Raw genomic sequence first — 16,462 nt, forward strand, 5'->3', positions numbered from 1 at the left:
AAGTAATCAGGCTCTTATAGCAAGGAGAAGGGTTTCTGCAGAATTTCCTTTCTATTTCTAAGAACATTGGCTTAGTTTTACATGTGAACCAAGGCTCCTTGTTTACAGCGATGGTTAGTTAAACAGGGCAGCTCGTTTGGCAAATTAACCTCTCTTGGTTATAAGCTACAGGATGTTTGTTATACGCCACAATTCAAGATTAATTGTGCACACCTGCATTAAAATATTCCATAAAGTATTTTATATATGGGAAAGATGTTGGTTTGTAATACCACACTGCAACTATCCATCTATGCAGAGAAAAACATGGGTATCAACCCAACATGTTTTCCTGTTTATTTCCCCTCACTATCATACAACCTCTTACACAAAGAGCTTTCAATTATAAACATAAGATTGCTTACAGCTAGGTTTGGTCTGTACGATCACTATTTACTCACTACCACAATAGCATTTTCTGAAAGTTGATTAAAAAATAAAAAACACCTTTGCAATGTCTTGCTTTTTTCCTTCCCTGGTACTCTTTTTTAAAAAACAACAATGGAAAAGCTGTAACTGTGTTTAGCAAACAGTGACAAACTTTTAAAGCAGGGGTGGGTAACCTTTGGCCCTTCAGATATTGGTGAACAACAACTTGCATCACCTCCAGCCATGCTGGCTTGTACGGATGGGAGTTATGGTCCAACAACATCTAAAAAGCCATAGGTTCCCCACTCCTGCTATAAAGCAAGGATAACATGTGACGCTGAACTCACAACCAAGTTTCACATCATGCACATCAAAGAAGAATTTGCATTGAAAGGCCCAGAGACAAACCTCTCCTTCAGTCTCATTGTGATGATGATGGCAAAAAAATTGTGGGTCAAATAGCAATGGCCTAGGACATACCTTGACATGATAATGGCCATCAAGCAGTATGTTTGCTGGTTTAAGATCCAGGTGAAGCAGAGGTGGGGACATGCAATGAAGGAAGTTCATGCCCACAGCTGTTTCATGGATGATTCGGAAGCGCAGGTCCCAAGGCAGCGGTTCTGCAGCCAGGAGCTTCTCCAGTGATCCTGTCTCCATGTACTCCATGACCAAGCCCACAGGCTCTTTACAGATGCCATAGACTGGAAGGATGTAGCGAAATTTTGCCATTTCCATCTTCTTGGCTTCTTCCAACAGTTCCATACGCTCCCTATGTAAAAAGGGTAAAGTACAGGACTTTAGTTTATATTTATCAATAGCATTTCAACCATTTATTAGCTTCAAATTTTGTATGGGAAATTCTTCCATTTTACTGATATTTAGTGCATACATTTTTATGTATCCATTAATGTATTCACAATCTTTGGCATAGCATTATGTCTGAACTGGAGATCATGGTTTGTTGTTGTCCAAACAAATCATGATCTGAAGCCAAGGTTTGTTCTTGCTTACCAGTTGTGATCTATGTGTTTGGTTATAATGCTAAGCCAAGGATTGTGGTTTGTTCCTCCCACTGACTAGTGGGGTAGAGCAAAGGAGGAGTGATTCTCCTATTCACAGCCCACCATTATGCATGGCTTACCATGATATGCAACTCAGCTGCTGTGTTTTACAGAGCTGAAATTTAACTTCTCTGGAATTTCTAAGTTGTGTACATTTTATCAAGTCAAAATCATTTGTAAATGGGTTTCATATGAAAGTTGCAGGATGGTCTTACAGTTACTAATCTCATTTAGGTAGTTACAGAGAACTAGAATATGCACATAATTTTGGCTCATAAATAATCATCCTTTTGTTCAGGCAGCACAAAAAGGTTAAATAGATAAGAGTATCATAAAACTTCTCTTATTACAACCTTTGTGAAGCACTTAAAATATTCATCATGGTATTGAATTTTATCTGCGCTATGATGAAAAAGCTAGAACACAGATCTGAAGTGAACTCTCCTAGGCTTCTACTCCCTAGATTTTAGATTGGCATGTGATTAAGCACTGTGAGAACAGGATGTCTCTTTGGCTGCTCTAGAAAGATTCTTCTTGATCTTTCAAGTATCTAAGACTTGTTATCCACATTTTCGTTCCAACCTTTTCCAAGAAGCACAGGATGGCATACACGGAGGTTATTCTATTTTATTCTCACTGTAAACTATGGGGTAGGTTAGCAGAAGACAGTATGCATAACTTGTCCCAAAGTCATCTAGAAGTTTTCATGGCTAAACAGAGTTACGCTGAGCAAACTCCCAGATTCAGATGCCTAGCTAACAGCCCCAAAACTTTAGACTAGCAATACAAATCTCCCTATTCCATAGTTTTGAAATTATTTAGAGACCTCATGACTGCAGAGGAAGGAGCAACAGGGGGGAAAACTCAAGCAAAGCTGTAATTTACAGTTTGTAAAGGACTGTAACAAAAAAATTGTGCTGTTTGCAGGCCCTGTTAGGCACAAGCTCTTTCTATTGCCTGCTAGTGCTCCCATTTTAAGACATTTTATTCCATTGTTTAGGACCAAGCTTTCTACCAAGGGAGAGAGTAGAATTCAATGTAGCACAAAGTACAAGGTGTGTGCATGCAAGGAATGAGGTCCACTCACACAACAGGACTCTCTCCTCCCACCATGTGCCCCCAGACATGTTCTAGGGCTTTCCCCAACCCTCAAGAGCAGGGTTAAGTGGTGGGGCGTGCAGAGGGGGGGGGGAGGGAAGAGCTCAGTTGTATGAGATGTTGCTTCCCACCTAAACAGCAGCTAAATTGAATCCAGCCCAGGATTAAGAACACTATGATAAACAGAATCCAATCATGGTCTTTGTTGATGGGAAACACAATGAAGCTGATGTAATTTGAACATGGCTACACATAGCAAGATGAGAAGTCTGTTCAAGTCACTGCATTTACCTTACTTGAAAGCAACATAAAAATAGACTCATGTGTGACCTAAATACAAAAGCATCCATAAGACTCCTAGTATTTTCAAGTTTTCTATATTATTTGCTAAATGCCCCCAAAGATGTCATGAGGCCAAGTCCTCCTAATTCATCAAGTGCCATTGTGTCAGCCAAAATGACAATCCAGTATTGTTCAAGAATTCAGTACATCAGACTTCAACAACTGGGTGCCCTCCAGCTGCTTTTGACTACAACCCCCATCAGCTGGAAGGCACCCAATTGATGAAGGCATCAATACATATAATAACAAGGGGAAAGGGCTAGTCCTAACTAAAATAGGGACAGAAGGGGATACTTATACTGATGCCTTAGAAGAGAGTTTCATTTGAGAACGGTGAAAAATAAGTGAAATCAGTGCTAGGTAGCCAGGCATTAAATTGGATATACAGTCATTAGCTAGCAAGTCCATATCTAGAAGTAAGAATCTGGTACAGTAATGTTGTCTTTCAGGACCAATGAGTCACATCAAGAAGGTTCAAACTAGAGAGTTGTAGTCTCCTTCAAGAGGAGACTTGGAGGCCCTTCTTAAGTTCTCCTCCCCACCTCAATGCTACAGACTGGGTGTGGGAACAGATGGTGGGGTCTCTTTCCAGCATCCGGTGTGGCTGCTATTACTGCCCTGAGGCACCTATCTTTTAAGATAATTACTTTTGAAGAGAAACACCAGGGTGCTTTGACATGACAAGGAGGAAGGGAGTGTCAGCGAGTGAGCAGCGCAGCCAACTCTTGCCCCTAAGCGTACATAACTCACCGAGCTCCAGCTAGCGTGGGATACAAACTGCAGAAGATCTCCGAATACTGAGGTGGAATTTGTGAAAGTGGGTGGGCGGTTGTAGACCAAACAGGCAAAATAAAAGCCACCACCAAGTCAAAGGCAAATTCCTGTTTTTAGGGAGCCCCTTGGGAAAGAGGCTCTCAAGCCCCCACCCGCAGTTCTCCTGCTACTTACTGTTGCCCATCTACTTGACACTCCCCCTCTGAGCCCAATCTGGACCACCTCTGAGAGACAGAAGGCATATGGACATTCCTGATCCTTGGTTCTCAAGCTGCTTCTTTACTTGCCATCTCCAAATGAGGGAGTAAGCAGGTAGCTACAGCAAAGGGGAATGGCAGCAGGGGCAGAAGATCCCACAGACTGACCCTGGGATTCAACTGTGAGCATGGAAAGGACATGTGGTGAATACTACATGCTCATCTCCAGCCACTGATACTTTTTTTGGCTGAGGAAAGCCCAGGAACTGAAGTTCTGAGTCCAGTGGTGGGGAAAGAAGCGGGAAGGAACTTGGTAGAAACTAAGAAAGGTAAAGTTTACCAATAATTTCCATATAAAATGACATTTACCTTGAGGACTGCATTGCTAAAAATCTTGGAAGCTCTGTATGGGAGAGGAACTTGAAAAGGGAGGTTTTTGCTGTGGACAAGAGAAAGCCAGTGGCCTCCAACTTCTGTATGAACAGAGGTTTGTTTCAGAAAGTTCTTCCCTGCTTTATGCCTTGTTTGCCAAGTAAACAGAAAGGGGAATGAACTAGCATTCTAAATTGGATAGGTACAGTAGCCCTATTCAAGAGTTCACCTGAATGTGTGTGGGCAAAAAAGGGGGGGAGGCAATGCACCCAAGCCCCCTCCTGAAATAGCCTCATTTTAGATTTTACTGCATTGAGAGGGAAGGGTCTGAAGGGATGTCCTAAGCACATTAAGCTGAACTTGCTTAGAATCATCCTTGTGATCAGAAATCCTGCTTAATAGGGGTCCCGGTCACAAAGAGGAATCTATGGGGATTCATGAGAACACACTTCTGCTCCACTTTAGATGTTCCATCTCAATTCAGGAAAGTCTGAGAGAGGAACCAGCATGCGGAGGGATGTTGGTGGCAGGACCTGTGTGTGCTTTTCCTCCATTCCAAATTTTATACCACACATATTCACACCGAGTGCATGAAGAGGGCTTCAGAATATTAGCTATCAAATATTCTCAATTTTTTCATCACACTGAGGACTACTAAACTGTCAGAGGACACCACATGTGCATAACTGAACAATGATGAAAGATACCTGCACTCACTTGGTTGACATTGCTCAAGTTCTAAGCACAGGACACAGCTTGTCAAAAGCTTTTATTGGCAAGGTCCTGTTCCATTATCCCCAGTGATATATATCTATTCTTCTTGATTAAATATAATAAAGGACAAACATGTTCATCTCACTTTTGTACCTTTTCATCTCAGTCTTAACACAATGGAGGTATCTAACGAAGTGGTAAGACTAGGCACACTAAAAATTAATGGGTTTAAAATTCCGAAATATATCTAATCCTAACCTATCACCCAAAATGGACGCGGGTGGCACCGTTGGTTAAACCACAGAGCCTAGGGCTTGCCGATCAGAAGGTCCGTGGTTCAAATCCCCACGACGGGGTGAGCTCCCGTTGCTCGGTCCCTGCTCCTGCCAACCTAGCAGTTCAAAAGCACATCAAAGTGCAAGTAGATAAATAGGTACTGCTCCAGAGGGAAGGTAAGCGGCGTTTCCGTGCGCTGCTCTGGTTCGCCAGAAGCGGTTTAGTCATGCTGGCCACATGACCCGGAAGCTGTACGCCGGCTCCCTCGGCCAATAAAGCGAGATGAGCGCCGCAACCCCAGAGTCATCTGCAACTAGACCTAATGGTCAGAGGTCCCTTTTCCTTTAACCTATCACCCAAGGACATAATGTTTAGAGAATCACAGACATCCAGCTCTCTTCAGATGCCCTCATAATGTCCCCCTGCCACCTCTGCACATTCAGCAAAACATCTGGAAGGGACCTTTGCACTCGTCCAGCTATATCTGCAAGATACTGAGCACATGGAAGATCCATGTGCATATAGCTGCCAATGTGATGAAACCATTTTCAGATGTCCCACTGAATCTGAGGAGGTCAGCATGCACAATCCCACTCTCTGCACATTGAGTGAAGGTGGTTTTGAAAATGTGAAATGGCTTCTTTCCAATTCCATAATTCTAATTTCCCCTTAGTCTTTCAGACTAACATTAAGCAGTTAACAGAGCAGCAGATGCGGCTAAAAGTATTTCTCCTGAATTAACACTTTTCTCACTATCCAGAATGCTGAATGACTAGCAAATTCCATGAGGGCCAATATTCACAGAATGTTACTTATTTTCCAAATTTAAAACTCTTACCATTGAAAAAGAAAGAAGTCTTCCATATGGATCTAATTTTCTAATGCATAAGTAGCTGTAAACAGTCACACTCCAAATCAGCCTGCGTATACTTTGTATGGGGGATAGAGAATATTTTTTTTAATTTGATTTCCCCCAATCAGCAGCAAGACTACAGCTGTGTACACACTTCAGCTTTAAAGCATGTTCAAAACACATTCTCTCCCTCAAAGAATTCTGGGCACTGTAGATTGTTAAGGGTTGTTGGGAACTATCTCTGTGAGGGGTAAACAAGCCCAGAATTATTTGTGGGAAAGGATGTATTTTGAACGTGCTTTAAAGGTTCAGTACATGCACAGCCTACCTGTTGGACAAAATCCATGGCAGCAGATCAGGTGAGCCATCAAATATGTGTAATAATCAATCAGAAGAGCTTTTAAAGGAACCCCTAAGGTACGCCACTCACTTCTTCTGCATCCCTCCCGTTCCCTCTTAGAAAGTTTTATTGTTCCCTTTGCATTGTTCAAATATGTATCTCCTTTATTATAACACCCAAAGGATTGTACTCTAAAAATTGCAATTATAAAAACTTGCTAGGCAAGCAACACTGCTTTAAAAGTACACGTTTCTAGCATGTACTTCCTGAGAGAAGCCAGTTAAATGCTTCATTATTACTCCAAAGAGAGGAGATAATGATCCCACAGTAGTCAGTAAAATATATACTGCATATATATGCAAATGATCAGGACATTAAAATCCTCAACCTGGAGATCTCTATCAATAATAATTATTCCTCTTATTTAATTTTCCAGCAAAAAAAGATTAACTTTATATATATACCTGTGCACATTCCAATACAGGACCCAAGCCCAACCTGCAAGAATATGTTATCTGCATTTGGGACAAGCAACTCTGCTTTTCTCCTAGCAATTGCTACTAGTTTTGAGGGGTTTTTACACAACTCCTGTGCATATCCTGAAGTACTGAGAGGCACAAGTTCTAAAGTACTAAAAACTGCCCAAAGGCTTCCCTAATTTCATTGTTTTGAAAACACATTTTGAACAGGAGGAGACAATATGCTTTTCTCTATTAGGTATAACTGAATGAAAAGTGTCTGTCGTTCAGATGTATTCCCTTCCTTATTTGCCTCTCAAGTAAAATACTTTGGTGTTTGTTCTTCTTCGTGTCTCATTCACTTTTAGGCACATGAAACACATTTCACTTTCCTGCTTATAATACTTTTTTCTGTTTGCATTATCTTTCTAACATTAGTGTGTCTCTTTGGAGAAGCGAACTGTGGCATAAAGATAACTCTCCGCCTCTTCTTCAAGTGGGCTCCAAGCTGAGCTCCTCTTGGCTTTGCAACTGCAATGCCAGATATGAGTACTGATTCAGCCTTCAGTCTTATCCTACCAAGGTGTACAACCGTGATTATGGATATTACTCTACTTAAGGATAGCATTTCAATAAAAAATACTTGTGTATTGGTTCAGTATCAGTTCCAGCAGCAAGGCCATAGGTGACAAGGCACAATCTTATAAGATCTGGATATTTATATGAAAATCTATTTGGATCTGTTTCTTCAAGTTAGGGAGATGACTTGCAACAAATAGTGATACAACCTGGTTTCCTTTTTAATTCAAAAGAAGAAAAACAAAGTACCCCATTCAATATTTGAGACTCAGTCATCACAGCAAATGGAAAGTGAAAGACTTTATTTACATACTGCATGACCGTCATAGTGGCATCTAAGTCATGATTAAGCATAAAAGCAAAAATAGATTTGAGTTTGTGGATTGTACTCTGCCGTGACTATGACTCAAAAGGCAAATGGATCAAAGGGGAAAGGAAGAAAAATACTACCATATATACATACATACATGGGATGAGGAGCTGGGCAGCCATCAGATATTGTGGGACAGCAGCTCCCATCATCCCTGACGCCTGGCCATGCTGGCTGGGGCTGATGGGAGTTGGGGAGTCCACAATATCTGCAGAGCCACAGGCTTCCTATACCTGACAGCAAGGGGATTGGTAAAAGGGCTCCAGAGAAGCAATCTTACCAAAGACAGAGAATAGAGATTGACTTATTGAACAAAGAAGCACAAGGAGAAATGGAAATAATGAGAAATTTCAAAAAATAACATCTCTGCCAACTTGCATTTAACTGAGGCATTTTGCCACATAATGAAAAGGTGTCAATCTATTTACTGCCATTAAAAAAGAAAACCCACCGTAAAAGCTTTTAGGGCTTAAGTTTGCTTTTGCTTTTCTTTTTACAAGGAGCCAAGTGGCTTCCTGTTACATTGTGAAGGCTTGCAGGGCTAAATGCTTTGCAGCTGATTGACCATCACCATCAGTCTGTTCCCAAAGAAGAGCTGTTTCCAAAGATCCCCAGCTCCTACCCAAATTTGCAACAAGCCACATTCCGGATACTAACAAAGTTAAATTTTACAACATGATGTCAAGGGGAAATCCTTGCTAAATCTTAGCACTCCCTTTCCCAATGCTGCTGCTGCTGCTATTTTACCACCCTCCCCAGTGCAGTGCTCTGAGTGGACCTAGCTGGTGTGACATAATAATGCACAGCAGCTGGTGGAAAGGAGTAGGCAGCAACTTTGCTATGCAGTGTCCAATTCTCAAAGGTCCCATGCAGAACTGTAATTGCCTAGATATTATCTAGCTTTAAAAAGCAATAAAGTTGTGCCTTAGTTGCCCATGGCAACCTGGCTCATGTGATATAAAAAAACACAGCACACAGATGTTTATATGCTGTGATCTTATTGTCTTGGACTCTGTGGATGGGAGTCATCCTCTAATGTTAAGAATTCTGAGGAATCTATTTTTAAGAGGGGAAATTCCTTATTTAAAAATAATTGCACCCTGGGAGAATTAAAACGAAGCCCTTATTTCAAGCATAATATCTTTACTTTCTTTCTGACCCGCCCCCCCCCCAAACAGACTGCCCCAAAAGTAGTCTTGCTCCCAGTTCCAGCCTACAACTCTCACAGCCTAAATAGTTTGGGGATGGCAACAATATTCCAATAGTGACCTTGGTGAGAAAGTCATGGTAAATTTCAGCATAGGTCAAACACAAATACAGAGATACTTCTGAACACTTAGGAAGTTAGAACGGTAGCCACAACATGCACATACTGTGATCTTACGCACTACTGGGCTACATCTCCTCCCTCTAAGGAAGCTCACTTGGTTGGTCACCATGAGAACAAGATGGTGGACTAGATGAGGCTTTGGTCTGATCTTGTTTTGTTCTGAACTAGCAAGCTGCCTTCTGGGCTCAAAGAGGATTTCAGATACAGCTCCGCTCTACACCCTGTCCGCCTCAACACTCATCTGTCTGAGATGCCATTCATCATTAGTCATGCTGTGTGGCGTTTACTGTATGAAAAACTCTCTCTACTAGAGAGAATCAATCTCTAGTTCATAACAAACACACACCAACAAGAGCCAACAATTATGTCTCTCTCCTCCATTCTTAGGCAGTGACCTTCAGAGAGATGAAAAGAAGACCCAAAGAAAGGATGAGAACCTGTAGACACTGGCACACAAACAACCTCCATGGAAATCAAATCACATTAAGTGGAACCCCCAGTTGTAAATCTATGACAAGTTGCACAAAGAAAAGAAAAGAACAGAACAGTATCCAAAGACTCACTTAGAGAAGAATTATCAACCATACAAATCAATCTAGTTGCAACATGGTTATACCTCAGTACAAAGGGTTTGATACCATGACACAGATAGGCCATCAGGAAACTATCCCTCCATTATAACCCAGCCTTTCTCCGCTCCCCTCCCCAGGCATAGGCCTTTGTGTTTTTCTAATATCACAATGGGCCTAAAGAGAAGATCCAGCTTGCATGCCATTTCATTTGTTTGCACTTCAAAAGAAAGCACCCAAAGCACTTCCTGCTTTGGTGCCTGCTGCCTACTTTGACCTCTGGAGCTGCAACGGGCAAAGCTTAGCAGCACAAGCCAACACATGCCCTGATTGAGGTAGAGCCTATAATGTGCTGGGAACTGCTCCCAGCCAAGAGTGCATGACGTTTAACTCGGTGAGCATGAAGTTCTAACCAGTAGCCTGCCCAAAGTGGTTAAACCCCATCATTACCATCATCAACACTACAGTAGGCCCACCCAGTACACTGTAGGCAAGAAGCACCGCAGACACCCGGTTGGGGGTGTCCTTCGCTTCTTTCTGCTTGAAGTATGGCAAAGGTCATTAGTTATACACAACAGGTTTAGCAACTATATTTAGTCACCATCATTGCATACAGTTATGAAGGCGCAAGGTGATCCCGGCCAGAGCCATCCAAGACCCCACTTCAAAGTAGCCTTTAACAAGCAGCTCTTGAGGCAGTAAGGTAACCAGCTTCTAATTCTTTTTGCAAAGTCTTGCAGTCCTGCCCAGCTAGGCAGAGGGGTGGGGAAGAATCCTCTAATCCTTCACTTACCTAGATAAAGTTTTTAGCATCATGGTTTATTCATTACTGAATCACACACTGTTCTTTCCAAATCTGAGATCAGCTTACTTCCTGCAGCGAGGCATTTTTTAGAAACAAAAATATTCATTGTCCCTCTAAGCTGTACGAGCAAACGGGTACAGGCACTATTGCAACAGGAGTCACGATTCAAAAGGACAAGTTAGCCAGAACTTTCCTTCACGTTACTGTCTAATGCTTTTTTTTACACAATGAGAAAACATAATGTGATTTTTCACTATAGACAGGAAGGGGAAACCTTCTTAGCCTGAGGGCCACAGTCCTTTCTGATGAATTTTCTAGGGGCCACATGCCAGTACTTGGTGTGGCTGGGGCAGAAGTGGCCAAGCTAAAGGATGTGGCACTCACCTTTGTATAGTAGGCTACATTCCAGGCTGCCAACAGTATATATACACATACATACACCATCACAATTTCTTCATCCAGGCAAGCAAGAAACATTATCACAGTTCAAGAACACATTCCTTGAACAGACAGAAACACACAAGAAGGGTGCAGAACAAGGTCAGTGAAGAGTTGGTCCTGACAAGAGGGTGTGGCCTAGGGCTTGACATTTGGTCCCTCGGCCAGAGGTTCCCAATATGGACCATCTCCAAATAACTAGGAACAGGACTCTTAAATCCTTCAGCTAGCAATCTCCGCCACTGGAACACACACACACACACACACACACACACACACACACAGGAAGTTAAGGGCCAGATGATTTCTTCCTCAGAGAAGAACACTGCAAGTCCAGAAATATGTACAGAAATATTCAGAAGAGATTCAGGAAGAGGAAAAACATAAAAATGATGGTGGAGAGCTACGTGCTATTTGAGAGCATGCACATTTCTTGCGTCACAAAAAGGAGCCCATTTTATATCTCTATGGCCACTTAGGGCTTGCACGTCTCCCAGATATATTTCAGGAATGGTATTTTTAAACATTCTTGCCTCCATCAAAATAGAAGCAGCCAAGCTAAGTCTTCAACAAAACTAACACTGGTAGAACACTCCTGGTTTTACCTCCCACTAGAAGTGAATCATAGAGTTGGAAGGGTCCACAAGGGTCATCTAGTCCACCCCCCTGCAAGGCAGGAATCTCAACTAAAGCACCCATGACAGATGGCCATCCAGCCTCTGCTTAAAAGCCTCCAAGGAAGGAGAGTCCACCATCTACTGAGGGAGACTCTTCCACTCGTACAGCCCCCATTATTAACAGACACTTATTACATACAGCAGTGAATGGCACAGCTCTTCAATGGCTAGAAAGTGCTCACGCTTATGGGTCGGATTCCACGAGATGGTTTTTGCTTACAGACATTTTTCCTTTTAAAAGCATGACTTTTTGCAGTAGTCTCATGGAAGAGTTGTCGGAATCTACTCGATTCCGAGTAGAGATGAATGAGTTGACAAACGGCTTTGTATTCCTGATCCCCAGTTGGGGCACAGAAGGATCAGGAAAGTTTCCCTGTCTGTCTACACACACAGAGCTCTCAAATTATTTTTTGTCATGGCCTTCCTTTTCCTGTGAAATCGTATACCCAGTGTGAGTGACTTACACAGCAATGTTCAAACTTTCCACATTCATCTACCTGCTGTGGGCCTCTTGCGAAACGGCCGAGAATCAGGGATGTGCTTTCAGGAACACTCCAAGGAAACGCCGAGCGACAGCAAGATCTGTTATTTACAGCCTGGCAATACATTGCAATGAATTATCAATAATAGTGGGCAACTGGATTTTGGGCAATATGTCTTATGGATACCCTCAAGGAACCCCATGATTCTGTGGAGCTACCTGTCTTAGGCCAGGATATGGTTTCTGCCAACAGAGATCATTGCACTTGAGATCAAATTGTTTTTTTCTCCAAATCAGGATGGGAGAATGTGTCATCCTAAACTAAAGGGCTTGGCATTTGAAGCTATATTCTTTCATCTTGTTGCACGCTATGGTATGGGTTCTACAGCTTGACCTGTGGGAACAGGTGAGTAGATGGGCAGAGAGAGAACTGGGCTAGATCACCCCAGTGGTTCCTTTTTCAATACTTTGCTGTTAGCAGTGTTGTGTCAGAATCAATATTTTTAACATATGAAAAGCATTTAAATGTACAGTGGCTAGGTCTTATACCAAAAGTGCTTTTCCCTGACCTCCAGTAGTAGTGGGTCAAATACTTTAGTCTAGGTATTGCTCAAAAATCATGACTGAATAATGAGTACCAAGTGCATGGAACATTTTGCAATAAGCACTGACAACTTAGCAATCAAATTCCATTGTAGCAGTTTAAAGTGATGTCTGAGTGATGTAGCTAAATTGACATATTCACATATATAAGCCCAAGTTTTCAAAAGCGGTGAGAGATTTTTGAAACCAGCATTTGCAGACAAGTTGGTCCTGCAATACAATTTCAATGCTGTATGCACTCTAGAGTGTTTACTATTTCTCTCTGATGTTTGTTTTTCCATGAACTACACAAGCTCTGAAAATTAGGATAAATATAAAAATATGACTACTGTATAACACATTTAGGGCACTCTATACACATCACTCTGATCATTCATCCACCTGTGAGATGTTGCAAACTGCGGGGAACCTGCAGTGTGATTTAGAGTTCATGTAGAGCGAAAGCAATATATACATCTATCAACTATACATCAAATGAGGGATGACTTTTACAGGTTTGTTAAAGCTTTGTTCAGCAGACTTTAGTACTGCAAATAAATGTGAAGATAGCGATCGGTTTCATATTTTTGATGCCTACAAAGTTGCCCCAAGAGAATGAGCTATGCTTGGGGGTAGAATCCCAAAATTAAAAAGAAAACTTCACAGGTTCTCAGATCAGAAGCCAAATATTTGTGATCTGTTGCTAAAAACAGCTCAGGGTATTACACTGAAGCCTTATACCAGGTCAGATTATTTGTCCACCTGGCTCTAACTATCATCAGGTCTCCAGGGTTCTTCCCACATCTTCCCATCACCTTGCTACCTGATCCTAAGGTGCCAGGGACTGAAACAACCTGGGACCTTCTCTATGCAAAACAAGTGTGCTGTCCCACAGAACTATAGTTACCACTGAGGAAGTCCACCAAGCACAGTGACAACCTGCTTCTGAGGAAATATGAATAAAGCTATACTTTTAATTTCCAGAATTGACAATTTCTAAATGGCAGCTCAGGACTTTTGCTGGTGATTTCTAGGATAAAACGATGCAACACAAGGCTATCTGGCAGCCCAACATTACATGGAAGCAAAACAAACCCCAATAGGATTTGCTTTCGAAGACATTTAGGACCAAAGCATGCTGCATTTTACAACCTAGTCTCATGTGTGAAGCAGCAAGTGACCCCTTCAGCAAGAAATTTAGGCTGGATTAAGACTTAATTTGCAAATGGGTTGCTTAGATCTTGCAAGCAGTCAACTGGCAACAAGGTTTTTTTTAATCCTTTGGGAAGAAGGGTGAGAAATACATTTAATAAATAAATATCCAATTTCCCCCAGAAATGGTAAATCTCTCTATTTTTTAAAAAGGCAATTTTTCTGCCAACAATGTCATGTGGTCCATGCAAAAAACTTGCACGCATGAGGAGCACTGACCTTGCAACACCGTAAGTTAGTTCCACTGAAATTAATGGGAAGTTACTAGTCACCATGAGTAACTTTCACACTCATTTCTGTGGGGTCCAAGTGCAACAAAATTTTTTAGTCTGGGTCTAACCTTTCCTTCAAGATCAGCCTTTCCCAAGCCCACCGACACAATGCCAAGCCAAACCAAGGCCCAGAAAACCTCTCCCTTCTCCTCCACCGCTTCCGTTGCACGCCACCCTCCTTGCAGAACAGCCAGTCCCTTCCACCGAACGAAGCACACCTTTGCAGGCAGCGACAAGCCGATCGCTCCCAGCGTCCCGTACTGTTGCCAACGCGTTTTGCTTATAAATGCAGCCTCCCTTTCATTAAGCGAGTGCATTACAAAGGGGCCATTACCGCAAATCTGCAGGCAAATTGGCCTCGCGGTGCAAAAGCACCCTTTGTAAGCAAACGTATTGCATGCGCGGCGGCCTATAATGAAAATAATCGTTTCACAAGCGAGGAGCAAACAACCGGAGGCAGCGAGCGAACCGGAGCTGCAGATGTTGGGACGGGACAGGACCGTGGGAAGCGGACGGTGCCCCTTTCAAAGTGTTTCTGCTTCGCTTTCATGGAGCCGAAGTGTTTCGCCAAAAGGCCTTTCAGGTGGAACGATGGCGTGGCAGCCTGCAAATCGCCCTCCGAGTAGAACCACTGACTTCAATGGGTCTACTCGGAGTAGGACTTAGTTGGAAAGCACACATGGTATTTTTAGTGAAACCAATCTTTTCCTTAATCTCTCTTTTCTATCCCTTTCCTTCCTCCAGGCGGCTCAGCAAACTGAAATCAACTCTGCACCTTTCCTAGGCTGTGCAAAGCAAACCAGCCGAAGGAGGGAAATAAAACGGGCGGTTTTTTTTTCATCCTAGCTTCCTCTCTATGCCATCCAAGCAGCACAAGAGATAGGCGTTTAACTACCAGACTTCCTTAAGAAGTCGATGACACAATCAGGACAAATTCCTTGCATAAGCCTCGCGTAGGAAAGCAGCGCCGTCTTTGAAACTGCAAATTACAAGCATATTCTTAAGCGCGCGCATCGCGCTGCCCCCGACCCCGAACTATGCAACAGGAAATGAAAATGCGAACATCTCAACCAAAGCGGATTTTCAAAACAAAACACCACTTTATATTAAGTTTTCAAACCCAGCAGCAGCCCTGTCTAAAACGTGCTTTTGACCAAACGGGGAATCCCTTCCTAGCTAGCAGCAGCCCAGAACTGCAGCTGGGCTCAGCGTGGGAAGTTACCAAGGGGCGGGGTGCGTGTGCAAGCAGGTTTGCCGTCTGCGACTCGCAGCGCCACCCTGAGCGTGCCTCCTCCGAAGTAAGCCCAGCAGATCGGGCTCGCTCGGTCCCTGGTGGCTCGACACCTGGTGGCACGACTCCGCGCGGCAGTCTCGAGGGCAACGGGACCGTCCACCTCTGGAAACCAAGGGAACCGCTCCAAAGGTCACAACGCAGCCCGGGCAGCCCTTCGAAGGCTTCGCCGAGGCGCCCGGCGCGCGTATTCTGGACTGCACTTGCAAAACAACGCCAAAATATAAAATCGCGCCACTTCTAGTTGACAAGACACCCCCACCCGCGAGCAGCCTGAGCCTAGCTCAGGGGTTCCGGCTGCTCCGCTGCCAAGCGAGCCTCGGTCGGGGAAGTCCAACCAGGCGCCCGGCGCTCCCTCCTCCTCCCCGACGCCCAGCCCGGCGCTCCGACGGGCCCTTACTTCTCATCCACATGCAGGCTGGGCGAGCACTTGATGGCCAGCCAGGTTTTCCAGTGGACGTGGCGGACTTTGTAAACCTGCCCGAAGCCTCCCGAGCCGATCTTCTCCCAACTGCCGAACTCGCTGGCGTCGAAGGTTTTCAGCAGCCCCATGGGCCACGCCGAGCGGCCCTCCTTCTCCATGCGGCCCCCGGATTCTTCCCCCAGTGTGACAGCCGGACGACTCGCCCCCCCGCGCGAGACACACCTGAACTGCACGGCCTCCCTTCGCCGACTGAGCGCCCTCCCATCTGGCGGCGCCGTCTCCTTTCCCCAGGTGACTCAAGGTGTGCTCATTCGCCAGGCCCTGACGTCACTTCCGGCCTTCGGCAAAGCGAGGCGAAAACGCGGGGGTGGCAGCAGCAGCAGGGCAGCTGGGCGGCTGCAAGAGTTGCGCGCTGCGGGTGGAAGGCAGCTTCCCCGCGGGAAGGAGAGAAGGCACCGCACCGCCTCGAGAGAAATTTGCACGGCTCCCGCTCTTTAGATTGAAAAGGAGAGTGTGCGAAGGGGTGCAGCGCCCAG

The 16,462-nt window shown here is 44.0% G+C and overlaps 1 protein-coding gene across 2 annotated transcripts in view; it reads right to left on the bottom strand.

Moving 5' to 3' along the window:
* Positions 1 to 16,241, bottom strand: part of RIPK4 (receptor interacting serine/threonine kinase 4) — a 29,057-nt gene extending 12,816 nt beyond the window's left edge. The window contains exons 1-2 of one of the 2 annotated variants that reach the window (XM_079974698.1): positions 16,149 to 16,241; positions 889 to 1,180 (exon numbers count right to left, since the gene is read on the bottom strand). In XM_079974698.1, coding sequence (XP_079830824.1) covers positions 889 to 1,173 — 285 coding nt within the window. In that variant the 5' untranslated portion in view covers positions 1,174 to 1,180; positions 16,149 to 16,241. Of the gene's footprint in view, positions 1 to 888; positions 1,181 to 15,902 lie in introns of both variants that reach the window. The other variant, XM_079974697.1, reaches the window with a different exon arrangement.
* Between the last annotated feature and the right edge of the window lie 221 nt (positions 16,242 to 16,462).

Source organism: Podarcis cretensis, assembly GCF_951804945.1.
Source record: "Podarcis cretensis genome assembly, chromosome: 4".
In the NCBI taxonomy this organism is placed as follows: domain Eukaryota; kingdom Metazoa; phylum Chordata; class Lepidosauria; order Squamata; family Lacertidae; genus Podarcis; species Podarcis cretensis.